Raw genomic sequence first — 14,697 nt, 5'->3', positions numbered from 1 at the left:
TGACGAACATTACGATAGAACTACTGCAAACCTCTTGTCCAGAACCCAACGCCTATCAGAAGAGGAGCAACGAGCATGGACGGTTGCCGGCAAATGGGCCAAATCCAAATCCCCTCTAATATTGAACAGAGTTTTTACTGAAACAGCAAAGGATCTACTCATGGGCATAAACATCCCCCTACCATCTCCTCCCAGAAAAAACACCTTTACCCCCCGACCAGAAAACACCGAGACCGACGATGATTTAAACCAGAACTCTAACAAAGAACTATCCCTCACGGGCCCATTCCCCAAACACCAGAGCCCATTACTCTGACCATAACAAGCCCCACCTCCACCATCGAACCACAGTCACCAACGACGATTCACTTCTCCCCCCTGGACCAAACCCTATCACCGGTCATACCACTTACCCAAACTAATGGCCAGTGTCAAAAGGAGAATCTTATCCAACATAATCGACCAGGAAGAACCAGGTAGATCTAGAGAATTGACAATAGGGGACTTCAATCTTCCTCCCTCCCCTCCTATCAACCGCTTCAAACGCCATGAGCACAGGGGAAACAAGAACCAAAATTGGTCACTAACCCCGAACAGACCAATCTTAATCATAGGGGCCTCAAATATTGCCCGCCTCCCGCCATTCAAAATGTACAAATGGATTGTTACCCGGGAGCCAATTTAATCCAGGCCTACCACCTGATTAAGTATAATACACCGACATCGGCCAAAACGGAGAAGGTACTCCTTTGCTTTGGTCTAAATGACCAAATCAGGTTGGAGGATGACCTCCAGAAACTACTGACCGCAGCACAAGACACGTTCCCCAATGCATCAATTCACATCCCTCTGATAAACTACTCCAGTAGACTCCCAAATAACAACATTAGAAACATAGAGGGTATTAATAGCATCATCAAACGGACACCTATGTGGAGAGCGGGGTTCAGGACACTGAGGGATCTAGTTTATGAGTTTGTGCCGGGATTTATGAGGGCACAGGTGGTGGTGGATGAGGTGAGGGGTAAGGACCTCATAATGGGTTCTGGCACAGCTGAAAATATAATGGAAAATGTAATAGAGGGGATGCCTGTGGGGTGGAAGTGGATGATAGAGAGTGAGAGTGCAAGGGGAAGTGTGAATGATAATGAGATGAAGTTATATGTGGGTGAAGGGGATAAAAAGTGTGAATTGGGGAAGATCAAGACCAGGGGAATATATGGGATGTTGGCAAAAGGGATACCAAGGAGGCCAGCAGGGGAAAAAGTGTGGGGAAAGGTAATGAACAATGTAGAAGTGAAGGGTATATGGGGAAACCTGAGGGTGAAGGGCAACAATGTTGAGTGTGAACAATTTGATTTCCTCCTGAGACATAATAGGATCTTTAATAATCTGATCGTGAGCATGTTTGACAAGGGGGTAAATAAAGAATGTGATGTATGCAAAATAGGGGTGGAGAATGTGATGCACGAATTCTTTGAATGCACTATGTTGGGGTCTTTTTTTGCTAGGATGAAAGAGTTGATTGAGAGGTGTTGGAATGGGGTTTTTTTGAGAAGAATGGAATGGAAGGAACTGTGGTTGTTTGGTTGGAGAGGGAAGATGGATGAATGTAATGTGGGTCTCCTGAACCTCGTGCTAAGTCATGCGAGATATGCAGTAAAGGTTAGGAGAAACTATTCACATTATGAGGGGAAAAAACTAGAAGTCTGGGACATAATGGTGAGGAGCTTAAAGAGGGATATAGGGATGTTATTTGTGTATATGAAGAGGGATGAATTTGTGAGCATGATGGTGGAGGAGTGTGCTCTAATTGAATTGAAGGAAGGGAGTCTGGAGTACAATTTTGTGCAAGGAAGCCAGACATAATGAAATCAATGTGGAAAGGAATATGTGATGTGCAATGTCAGGTCCGAAGAATCAATCTGTGGGAAAAATGTGCTGAAAATATGCATATGTGGATGTGAAAAGTAGCAATGCTGAAAAGTTGTGGCTATGAGATCTTGTATGAAGCCTTGGGGTTCTTTTTTTTTTGGATCGGTAAGGTGGACTATGTGTGTTTTAAAATGTAAAAAGGTCACGTTTTGATAAGATAAAAAAAAAAAAGACACCAGGAGCGCGGATTGGAGCTGAGGAGGAAGTGAAAAACGAATTGTTTGCTTGGAGGGAAAAATCGACTAAAGTGGTGGAATAAGGAGCATTTTCTGGAGGATTATTCGGCAAAAACCTAAACAGTACTGCTGTCTGGGAGGCGGCCTCTCCAATCAAAAGGAGGTATATGAGGAACACAAGGGAGGGGATGAGGGCGGCGGATGGGACACGGTTCATGAAGGTAGCTTTTAACGATAAAGTCACTTCATTGCCGTATTCAGCACAATTTAAGGTGGAGGGAGGTGCGGAATATGAAAGGGTGATACATGAGAGACAGGTGGCGGTGTGCAGGAACTGTTTGAGGTCGGGGCACATTTTCAGGGAGTGCCCAGAAATTATATGTAACAGGTGTGAGAAGACGGGGCATTTCGCCAGAGAATGTGGGCAGAGGAGACAGTGGGGAGGAGAGTGGACTGGAGGACAGGAGAAACAAAGGCCAGAGGGGGGGAGGAAGAAGGGGAAAAAGAGGAAGAGGAGGAAAAGGAGAAGGAAGAAGGAGGGAGGGAGAAGGAGAGAGGGGGAAAAGTGGGAATTAGCGAAGAGGAACAGAGGGATGTGGGTAAGAAAAGACCATATGACGGGGAAAATGAAGAAGGAGGGATAGGTATGGAGGGAAATGAGGGGGGGGAGGAAAGAAGCGAGATGGAGGGGGGGTAGAGGGGGAGATGAAGATGAAGAAAATACAAGCGAAGGCGACATGGAGGTGGAGGAGATTGCAAATGAGGAAGGAACCGAGGATGTGGCTGAAGGGGAGGAGATGGAGGATGGTGGACAACGGCTGGGAGTGGAGGTGACGAAGGAGATCGTGGAGGTCATAGTTGGTGAGGAGGAAGAAGGAGATGGGGGGACGGCGGATGAGAGAGAAGGAAGAAAGGACTGGTCGGAGGAAGGAGAGAGCGGGGTCAAGGAGGGAAAGGAGCCACAGCGGGTCTGAGACGGGGGTGTCAACGAGAGCGAGCTCGAGAAGCGGGAGATGACAAAGAGACGGAGTCTCCTCGGACGGCGACGCAGAGGTCGAAGTCTGACAGTAAGAAGGGTTCTCCTGGGACGGTGCAGAAGAAGGGAGGTCCTAGTGGAAGCAGGGGTTCTCCTGGTTCCACGAAGGCTGGGAACAGTCGGCGAGCAGCTCAAAGAAGAGGAAAATGAAAAACAAAAAAAGGTGATGATGGGGTATGAAAAGTATACCTTATGCACAATGAACTGATGACATGGTGTGGATATGTTCTTCTAATGGGCGAGGGCTCAAAGCAAAAGACAGAAGGGACAAGGGGCTATTGATGTGCGAAGCCGATATAACATGTTTACAAGAGACGCACTGGGATATGAAATGTGTGGAGGATGTGGTGAAGGGTTGGGTGGGAGATGTGTTTGTGAATAATGGGAGGGAGAATGCGGAGGGGTTGCTATATTAATAAGAAAAGGGGAAAATGGGGAAATGAGAAAGGTGGAGGATGATGGGGAGGGGAGGTTGATTGGGGTAGAGTTTGGGTTCAGGGGGGAAGTGTGCAGAGTGATAAATGTGCATGCTCCAAATGAGGAGAAGGAGAGGAAACATGAGAGGTTGGAGGGGACATGTGGGGGGATAGTATGGTGGGGGGTGATTCTAATGTGTGGTGTGGAAGGATTGATGTGGCGGGTGGGATGGTGTTTAAACGTGATGCTTCACGGGGGGTGAGGGGAAATGGGTTGAAAGATGTGTGGAGGGAAAGGAATGTGGATAAAAGGATGTACACGCGGAAGCAGGTGGTGGGGGGGGGTGCTGAAACAAAGCAGAATAGATTTGGTGTTATGTAAGGGAAGTGTGGGGGAAAGATAAGTGACTTTAAGTTTGGGATGACGGGGTGGAGCGATCACGTGATATTAAGGTTTTGTTTGGGAGAAGGGAGGAGCGGGGGAGGGGGAGGTGCATGGTGTCTGAATGCGGGAGTGTTGAAAGATGATATAAAGAGATGGTGAAAGAATGTATATCAAATCAAGGGAGTATGGATGTGGGGGAGGGAGGTTTGTGGTGGGAGAAGTTAAAAAGGGTTTTAAAGGAATAAAGTATTGTCGCGAGAGAGGAAAAAAGGGTAGAGAGAGAGAGGAGGTTAGAGGAGGAACTGGAGGAGGAGATAGAAAGGGGAGAGGAGGTAGGTAGGGATATAGGGGAGTATAATAGAATAAAGGGAGAGTTAGGGATGAGAGAAAGGGAGAGGTGCAATGGGGCAATAGTTAGGAGTAGAGCTAAATACTTGGTTGAAGGGGAGAAATGTACTAGTTCTTTCTTAGGGATGGAAAAAGGAAGCAGGGGAGTAGTGACATAAAACAGGTTGAGGGGAAAGAGGGGGAGGTTATAACTGATATAGTGGGGAGAGCGAGAAGAGTGGAGGAGTTTTACAGGGAATTATTTGAGGAGGAAGTAGGAGATAAGGAAAGTTTGGAGGAGGCAATAGGGAGTATGAGGGCGGAATTGAGTGAGGAAGGAAGGGAGTTATGTGAGGGGGGAAGGAGGAAGGAGGAGGTGGAGGCAGCCGTCATGGGGATGGGTAGGAATAAAAGGCCTGGATGGGTTCAGAGCTGAATTCTATCTGGAGTTCAGGGGGAGCTAGTGCCGATCTTGACAAAGCTGTTTCATCTTTTCGAGGAGAGGGACGAACGGCCGGGCGGGGTATCAACAGGGGTGAGAACTATTTTGTACAAAAAGGGGAGAAGGGAGGATTTAAGAAATGATAGGCCGTTGAGCATGCTCAACAGCGATTATAAGATGTTAGCACGGTGCTGTCAAATAGGTTAATGAGGGTAGTGGGGTAGTGGTGGGGAGCACGCAGGCTTACAGCACACCGGGGAGGAAGATAAGGGAAACGATTGATTTGATGAAAGAAGGGAAAGGGGGAGTGGTGGAGAGCATTGACTTAAACAAGGCTCTTGACAGGGTGAACCACGAGTATGTGGTGCACTGCTCTGTGTGAATGGGTGAATGACATGTAGCATGTAAAGCGCTTTGAGGGGTCGTAAAGACTGGATAAAGCGCTATATAAGTACAGTCCATTTATTAGTATTATTCTGTGTTTTTTAATATGCAGTCTTCCACAACACATCTGCCTTTGGAGGATGGTCTGATTTCCACCAATGCTGTCTGTCTGGTAAGTTTCATATGGTCTAATAAGTATACTATCAATTATGATGATTTGGATGATTTAAATTGTTGTCTTAGAACCACAATAGTGCTATTTCAAATCATGTCCTGATAATATGACACGGTGTGTTACTTATTTTATGTTCTTAGGATATTCAACAAGCTATTAGAGATCGGTGCAACAAGACCACAGCAGCCAAGTACACCAACACCCTGATGCATGGTCTGAACTCCACACGGGCTATGGCTGCTCTCAGCGTGACTGGGCTTGGGTCATCAAGCAGGGGGAGACACGACCATCCCTTCCTTCTGCTGAACTCAAAGATAGTTTGTCGGCGCTTCTGGCGATTTCCTCGGAGGACGGGACCCAGCAGCTTCGACTGAAGGCAGTCTCCAACTGCTAAATGTACGAGCGTTGTTCGGTGAAGTTAGCCGACATGGGAATCTTCCACAGCGTAAACTCATGCCGGGACAAAATAAAGAAACTAAAGCAGGACTACAAAAAAATAAAAGACCATAACAACAAGAGTGGTAACGGCCGGAAGACCAGTAAATGGTACGATCGATTGGATGCTCTGCTCGGCCACAGACCCTCATTCTCCGGCACGGCATCGACCATCGATTCGGGCGCGCTGGTGTGGGAGGCCGCTGAAACGGCGGATTCAGTGGCCTGTGAATTGTACGACGACGACGAAGGTAAAATAAAATACATGCACTGCACTGTTTTAATCTGCACCATACTCTCAGATGTACTTGTATTTGCTCAGTAGGTCGAGCTCGCCATGCTAGGCTGAACTGGCTAACAGTGTTAGCTAGTGATGTTATTGCGCCGAGGCTTCGGAGCGCGTGTCGAGTAACCCCCGAAGCGTTTTGTGAAGCCTGTATCGAGGCTTGTATTGTTTTGGGCCAGTGACGTCATCGATGACAAACGAAGCCTCGCTGCCTGTCGATACCACGTGACTGCTTCAGGAAGCGCTTCAGATCTTGGCGCGAGCTTCTGACAGATAAAAACCCATGGGATTCGATTCAAGATGTGTGAACCTTGTGAAGAGAACACTTGTCGTTTGCCAGTTTTAGTTGTACGATATTTTTGCAACTCGTTAGAATGGAGCCAGTAAAGAAGAGAAGTACTTCCCCTGTGTGGGAACACCTTGATCTGATTTCTCCAATAAGGTCGGTTGCATACATAGAATATTACAACAGATGTATTATGTTAGATTTAATTTTTCTATTTCATTCAAAGGTGAAGTGTTTATTGTGCTCCAGGGAACTGGGTTACAATAACAATACTTCATCCATGCGAAGGCATTATCGTGCCGTACATGAGATCGAGGAGGGACATGGAGGTGCACCTGCTCAAGGTTTGTCATTTAATACTTTGGAATAATATATTTTATAATTTAACCATGTTAACTTCACTTTATCATGCAAATAAAAGAAAGTTACCAGATACTCATTCTTAACACAGCTCCCCCCCCCCAGCTAGGCCTACCAGAAAACAGGATCTGGATGAGGCCTTGGTCAACCTGATAGTGAAGGATACACAGCCCTTCAGTGTTGTGGAGGATGTGGGATTTAGGGCATGTGTGGCCTTATTGGATCCAAACTGTGTCACCCCCACACGGCAGGTGTGTAAGACTTCACGTATAGAGCAACATTGTTTATCTTTTCATGGCATTTGACAATTAACCAGTGATTCCCCCTCTTTTAGGCTGTTAAGGCTATGGTGGAAGCCAAGTATGTTCGAGAAAGGAACAAGGCCATAGCTGACATGCAGAAGGTGGCTGCAGTGAGCTTGACCTCTGACATGTGGACGTCCATCAATAGGGATGCCTATCTGGCTGTAACCTGCCACTTTGTTGACGATAGCACACGTCTAAATTGTGTGTTGTTAGGAGTGCAACCATTTCCCCGAACACACACTGCTGAAAACCTGGCCGGAGTGAAAGCGTCCCTCGTGGAGGAATGGGGAATCACAGACAAGGTCACTGGCCTTGTGACGGATGGTGCAGCCAACATGATTTCCTGTGGCAGACAATTAAAGCTACGTCGTGCAATATGCATTGCACATACACTACATTTGATTGTCAACAAATCTCTTGACGTGACCCCTGTGCTGAGTGACATTCGGGCCAAGGCAAGAACACTGGTGGGATATTTCAGGAGCAGCGCCCTTGCTAAGGTATGTGCTTTGACCTTTCTTACATTGGTTAATAATGAATAATCATAATGCTATGTTTATGTTACTTTGACAATTAAATACATATTTAATGTTGTGTTAAAGGAGAAGCTTGAATCGGTGCAAAGGCAATTGGGAAGGCCCACACTGAAGCTCCTGCAAGAGGTGGAGACCCGCTGGAGCAGCACTCATCACATGCTGCAACGTCTGGTGGACCTCAGAGAACCAGGTGGTGCGGCATTAGCCAGTTTGAACACGGACATCACCACACTGACCTCTGCTGAGTGCACCACCATACGTGGGTGCCTCTCTCTGCTGTCTGGATTCAATGAGGCCACCATTGAGCGTTCTGAGGAGAAAAATGTGTCTGGTTCCAAGGTTGAGCCCCTCCTCAAAATGCTGGAGCAAATGCTTCAAGAGGAGATGGCAAAGACCGCAGTAGCAGTGGCCAAAGAAATGGGAGAACATCCATTAAGGAAGCTGAGAGAGAGGCTCCACACACTCCAATCAATGAGCATCATGCCATTGCAACGCTACTGGACCCCAGGTTCAAAGGGATCAGATTGTTTAGCCCTTTAAAAGCTGCAGAAGCCACAAAAAGGCTTGTGACTGAATGTGGTGCACTGATCCGAACACCTGAAGCCGTGCAGCCCCAAGAAAGTCCATCCACATCTCAACCTGAACAAGAAACCCCAGGTAGTTATTCATTTTAAAGCAATTTGAAGTAATTACTACATCCACTGACTCTGTGTGTACTTTTCAGGAAAAGTATACACATCTGTGTGATGGGGAGATCTGGGAGTTGGGTTAGCCTGTGGGCGAGAGATGGAGCTGGGGGTAGAGGGTGGCTGCTGAGTTGGAGGGTTCTGGCTGCTCTCAATGGGGCTCACAGGCTTCTGGTTGTGGTCTGGGTGTGAGTCCAGCTGCTCTTTCAGGGCCTGTGCAACTCTCTCTCTCTCTCTCTCCTGAAGCTCCTCAGAGAGTAGTCAGTTCTCTCCTGGAGTGGAGTGCACCAGCTGGGCGTAAGCTGGGCGTAACCCGACGTAGAACCGAAGGTTAAGAACCAGTGTGAGAAAAAGTTTTTAGAGAGTACTTGTCCATGGACAAGTGAGTTTGGCAATTTACTTGTCCGAATACATTTTTCACTTGTCCAGAACGGACAAAAATTGGGGCCACTGGAATCTTCTTCTTCTTCGTCATCGTATTTTACATTTTCCCACGGTTTATACGACACCGCTCAACGTAAGTGAGCGGTAAGATTTTACTGCATCACACATAGGGTTGGGTATCGTTTGGATTTTAACGATTCCGGTTCTGCTTTTCGATTCCGGTTATTTTTGGTTCTCGATTCCGGTTCTTTGAGAGGGTAAAAATAAGTCCCATGACAAACTGGGAGAAAAATATATTTATGAAAACATTAAGTCAAATCTGTATTCCTATTTACAAATCACTTCATACAATTATATAAAAATAATCTCTGCATTGTTTAGTTAGTTCTAAGTGGTGCAGTTTGAGAATGTACAGTTGGCCCAGTGTCCTCTGATGTTACACTGCAACCTGCCTTTGAGACAGAGTCCAACCACACATGTCCAACACATAGGACATAACCTAATAATAATGACACATTAGATGTACAGCCTATAGGCTATAGCGCTCTTCTACAACGCAAAGACGCTTGCACGCTTACACATGTCCTGCAATACACAGCTGCAGCTGCCCAGCTGCTCACAAAAGTAAATAAATAGTATTTTCATTTCAATAATGTACTTTCTATACCCTGCTTCATAAACAATACTGACATCCCTGTGCTCCTCCGAGTCTGGGGATCTGGGGATCCGGGGATGTGCGGACAGCGCGAGGACACAGACAGGGAGGCTGCTTCACTTCATAAAGTAAATGGCGGTCAATATTAACAACACAGGAGTTAAAACGCTTAATAACCTTCATTACGTGTTAGAGAAAGAACATAAGAACGTTTGACAAAGATGAGGCTGTTAAACGGGCAGCGGATCCGCTGTGTGTAGAAAGAGAGAGAGACGCTGAGCTGCATCGTGCAGCGATCAGCTGATACGGAGCATAGAGAGAGCTGCAGTCCGCGGGGCTCGGCCTCGCCTCCTGTCCTCACAACTCTTATTAATCCCGGGACCGGACAATTGTTATTTGTTCCTACTCGGAACCGAGTTTTGCTTCCCAACCCGGCCACTGTGCTACACTTCCCGCCCCGCCCCCGTCTAACTGTACAGAAAGCGGCGAGATGCATTTAGGAATCGACAAGCAGAACCGAAACGAACAATGGCGGCTACGTATAATTTGCGAATGAGTTCTGCCTTTTGTAAACTGAATGTATCAATAATTTGTCAATACATGAGGGCGAAAAACGCCACTTGTCCACCGGACAAGTCAATTGAAAGATCTACTTGTCCGATATTGTAAATAACACGTCCCGGACGGTGGGACGTGTACTTTTTCGCACACTGAGACCAAACTAAAGTTATGACTAGTGCACCACTTAGACTCAAGCCCGCTATGCGTTGCGCCCGGGTGTAACGTTTACGCCTAGTATGGAGCAGGCGTAAATCGGAAAGACAGACTAGTATTCCCATTCTCAAAAGACCTGGACTCACACCTGACATCATGTCCAACTTCCGGCCCATCTCAAATCTCCCCTTTCTGTCAAAAATACTTGAACGTGTCGTTGCCTCACAACTAAAAGCCCACCTCAGCTCCAATGACCTCTTTGAGCCATTTCCATCCGGTTTCCGATCAAACACAGCACCGAAACAGCTCTTCTCAAAATCACAAACGACCTCCTCCTCTCCTCTGACTCCGGCAACCTTAACATCCACATCCTCCTCGACCTCACCGCAGCATTCGACACCATCAACCACGCCATCCTGCTGTCCCTCCTCGAATCATCACTCAACATCACCGACACTGCCCTCTCCTGGCTGAATTCCTCCCTCACCGTCAGACATCAGTTTATCAACAACTGCACCTCCTCCTCTGCTCCTCTGTCCCAAGGTGTCCCCCAGGGTCCGGTGCTTGGCCCCCTCCTCTTCATCCTCTACATGCTCCCCCTTGGCATATATATATTTGTTTCCTTACTCTTGTGATTTTTGTTCATCCTATCTAAAAGATAAAAAAACATGAGTTCATTGTTTTAACAAGATTTTTTTCGATATAATAAAATACATGAATCCTGTAAACATGTGTAGTGTTTTATTCTCTTATCTGTGTTTCTGTTACAGATGCCTACTCAAACAGTGTGCCAGACTTGCAAACACAAAATAGGAGTAGCCAGCAGGAAATGCAGGCAATGTGGTGCCAAGCAACCCTACAAGGAGAAGCTATCCAACAAAAGAAGTGGAAGGCCACGCAACAAAAAAACCACAGTGTCAACAAAGTTTATGACTCAACAAATCTACTGGTACGTTGTTTTTCTTGCAAATGTCAGTTGTCATAAAAGAGTGTGTAAATATCCCTGATCTTAATCTTTTTATACAAATTGTTATATACTTTCCAACAGTCGCCCTCATTTACTTTTTTAAAAGAATCCAAATGTCTTAATTAAGTTTATGGGAGAAGTACAGACTAGTGCATGATTACTGCACTTCATGAGATGTGTTAAGCAACATTGTTGTCACCGTTGTATTTAAATCTGTAAAGGCCAACCCAGTCTCACGGCATTTCGTGTTCACCAACACGATGTTTAATCTATTGATTCGTGTTCACCAACACGATGTTTAATCTATTGATTCGTGTTCACCAACACGATGTTTAATCTATTGATTCGTGTTCACCAACACGATGTTTAATCTATTGATTCGTGTTCACCAACACGATGTTTAATCTATTGATTCGTGTTCACCAACACAATTTCCCCCTTTTTTCCGTGTTGCACAGCACGATTTTAAAAGCAATGTGTTTCTACTGGTACTGTACCTGCACTTAAAAATAGAAACTGGCGAGACATCAAAAATCCCGTTCATAATACGATTGAAAGCAAAAAAAATGCTGTTAAGAGATACCTTTTTTTAACCGAGAGCTACTTTTAAAGTTGCCAGTCTGCCGAGATCTACCAGTCCACATAGAGAGGCGTAGCCATTACTGACAGCCTACTACCAGGTAAATACACACTTCTACTTGGGGCGGTGGTGGCGAAGTCCATAGGGACTTGGCTTGGCAACTAGAAGGTCACCAGTTCAAGTCCCGGCAAGACCAAGTGCTACCGAGGTGTCCCTGAGCGCCATTCAAAATGGCAGCACACTGCTCCTAACACTAGGATGGGTCAAATGCAGAGAAAACATTTCCCCACGGGGATTATAAAGTATATCAAAATCAAATCAAAAAATACTTGTATAAAACTGACCTTTGTACGATTTATAAAAATACTGCAGATCCTTTATCTCACCTCTTTCTAATCTACACACATACAAGTATTTAACTGAAGTTACACAACAGAGTTGTTGATACAGAGTTGGAGTTTATGCACACGTCACTACAGTGGGTAATGTTCTCAAGAAACACTGAACAGTGCTGCCACATGTGACACAGGAGAAAAGAAAATACTCTGAACCCTTTCTTTGCCATTATATAAAAACAGTGTTGCTACAAAAGTATAAATGAGGCTTCCTAATAAGACGACTCAGATCTGAAGCTGACTGCTGCTCAGAGTGTAACACGCAGTGTTACTACTTTGCAAACACAGGCGCACATAATATGTACTTATTGTAGTTCGTGACATTCCTGCCCCTTAGTCATTGCCACGTGTTGAACTAATGCCTAGGGTTCATTTCATCACCTGCATTAATGCTGTGGAAGATGTGATGTGTGGTGTGCAATATTTAATGTGTTATGTGTTATGTCAACAGCACTCTACTGAAACACGGATAGCCCAACACAGATTCCTCCTGTTCCCGATGGTGAAGCAGAGACCCTCAGAAAGGAGGCCCACTTGTTTCCCGTAAGGAAAACAAAATGACTGCAAACTGTTGGAACAGCAATGTGTTGGCTCCATATACACACAGACACGTTCATATGTGCTGATGTGGCAGGGCGTCGAGAACGTTGATGTGTGTATATTGTCTTCTGGTGCGTTGTGAACGATGTACACACATAGCTGCAGGCCCTCCACGGTGCCAGCACAGAGACAGAGGGGGGATACAACTGGAAGAGGTGAAGCTTCTGATCTGAACCGGCCAAATAACTACCGCTAACATTGCTATTATTTGCCATTGCAGTCCTCGCTGTCGGATGTAGCTGTACATCGCCAGTCTTTACGGCCATGGGCTACAAATCATGTGGCGTTGCTTCACACTCCTTGGGCGGCAGGCGAGGCTTCGGAAAGCCGCAGAGCAGAAGATCGAACTCCTGAACAGGGAAATTGTGTCATTGAACAGAAAGGCAGACGGGGCAAGGGAACGCTTAGAGGTCCACCTGGCCACGGCTTCGTTTACCACGGATGGTATGTGTTTCCATCATTACAATTTACACTCAACATTAAATATGCTATCTATATAGCAGTGTGTGGTATGTCCACCATATCTTGTGTTGCTCCTTCACCGTGATGAAAGTCATCAGTAGCCGTTACAGGCAGATAACAACTCCTCAGAGTGTGGAGCACACATTATACATTCCACTGCTTGTTAATGTCCCAGAAAACACTCAATGGCTGGAGCACACATGCATTCAGAGACTAGCCATGACTTCTTCACAACTACTTCTGTGTTAACATATATTCCCTTTGTGCAATGTACAGGACACATCGACAAAGACAGTCAGACGGATATCTCCGTGAACCACGAGGAAACAGAACATGGATCACAGCAGTTGGAGTATTAATAACGTGGGTCCGCAAATGGCTTTGCTGGACTCCATCATGGATGCAGTTAACTCATTGGCTGCAGGTGCTTTTTCAGGTACAGCTGCAGCTCATAAGCCAGTGAGAAGTTGTGAAATAGTAGTTAATATGTGACTGTTGAATGTTTTATAGTATATACCTGTATTTTAATAAACACTGTAAAGTACTTTGGCTTGTCGTGGATTTCTATGAACAGGCCATGGGCCGGGAATGCGTGTAATTCCAGTTGCAGCACGTGATACCGTGGGACTGGTCGTGCAGCTGTTAACTGTTGGAGGGAACACACGCGTCACTATTCCATCAGAGCAAAACACTCGTCAGAACTTACGATCCCTTCATATAACCGCAGAGTGAGAAGACATGAGGGCTGTGCCATTCACACCACTTATCACCACACACACGCTGCCATCTTTCCATACCCCTTGCTGCGGCTCCAGCCACAGAGAACACGAACTCCCTTCACAGAAACACCATCCTAAGGTACTACACTATCCACTTGCATAACAGCTACATCGCATTGTTCCATATGAGCATGAACAGCGGCCCTCTACACACATGTGTGCCATTATGGCTTAGCCAGCAGGTGGTAGTAATCACAGATATATAAACACTAGATGAGTGACCCGCACTGCTGGCCGATGGAGACCGACGTCGCCACATGGCGCCCATTCATAACATCATGGATACGGTAGTGATGGTGAGATGAAACAGTTCGGCTGAACGTGACCCGTCTCTTAAATGTGTTTCAACCACAGACCTGATTTCCAGCTATTTCCCAAAGCCTATGGAGAAATGTCCCGTTATAAAAACCTATTGGCCGGCTCGTTGATACGAATGCAAGCATTTCATCCACCGGCTACAACGGGGAAACGGTTGAATCTGGTGATATACAGTACAAATATCAAATATCACCTTTCTTCAAAATGAAATGGATAAACTACATAAAAAATACTTATGAAATCAAATCAATTGTGTTGCTAATCTTTGACATAATACCCACCAAAGCCCCATCCTCCTACTTTTCATTATGTGTTTTTAGCACGTTAGAAGTTGTTTAAGTGATCATGAAAAAAAATATTGATTTATGATTTTATAGCAGTTTCTTTGTGCGTGTACCACGAAGGTGTCCAGAGGGTAGTGCATTTGAGGAGGGCATAAGGGTTAACATACAGAATGTGCTTTATTTAAACACTTCATAGGTTTGACATGTTTCGACGGGAGGAGGGGGGAAGGCCTGTGAGGAGCCGAGCAAGAGGAAGGGCAAGGAGAAGGCAGCGAACAATCAAAGTTTCTGTCCTACATTGCTACAAGGATGTGTTCAGGTCGCACTTGGGTAAGTAGCTATTAATTAACTTTTTTATGAATAAACATATATACATTTATATAATTAAA

At 45.7% G+C, this 14,697-nt stretch overlaps 1 protein-coding gene across 2 annotated transcripts; it reads left to right on the top strand.

Moving 5' to 3' along the window:
• Positions 1 to 3,091: 3,091 nt before the first annotated feature.
• On the top strand, positions 3,092 to 13,412 carry LOC139433391 (E3 SUMO-protein ligase ZBED1-like). 2 transcript variants are annotated; one of them, XM_071202379.1, is made up of 11 exons: positions 3,092 to 3,310; positions 5,214 to 5,273; positions 5,417 to 6,439; positions 6,510 to 6,627; positions 6,749 to 6,894; positions 6,978 to 7,448; positions 7,551 to 8,141; positions 10,694 to 10,872; positions 12,317 to 12,408; positions 12,686 to 12,909; positions 13,204 to 13,412. In XM_071202379.1, the coding sequence occupies exons 4-7, from the start codon at positions 6,564 to 6,566 to the stop codon at positions 8,022 to 8,024; spliced, it is 1,155 nt and encodes a 384-aa protein (XP_071058480.1). In that variant the 5' UTR covers positions 3,092 to 3,310; positions 5,214 to 5,273; positions 5,417 to 6,439; positions 6,510 to 6,563; the 3' UTR covers positions 8,025 to 8,141; positions 10,694 to 10,872; positions 12,317 to 12,408; positions 12,686 to 12,909; positions 13,204 to 13,412. The 2 variants fall into 2 exon arrangements, with proteins under 2 accessions (XP_071058480.1, XP_071058479.1); XM_071202378.1 differs by lacking the exon at positions 3,092 to 3,310 and adding an exon at positions 4,784 to 4,810 and having other exon boundaries at positions 5,417 to 6,627.
• Positions 13,413 to 14,697: the final 1,285 nt, after the last annotated feature.

The sequence above is a fragment of the Pseudochaenichthys georgianus genome, unplaced genomic scaffold, assembly GCF_902827115.2.
Source record: "Pseudochaenichthys georgianus unplaced genomic scaffold, fPseGeo1.2 scaffold_363_arrow_ctg1, whole genome shotgun sequence".
NCBI lineage: Eukaryota > Metazoa > Chordata > Actinopteri > Perciformes > Channichthyidae > Pseudochaenichthys > Pseudochaenichthys georgianus.
Note: the sequence above shows the minus strand (reverse complement) of the source record. Positions and strands in the feature narration are given on the sequence as shown.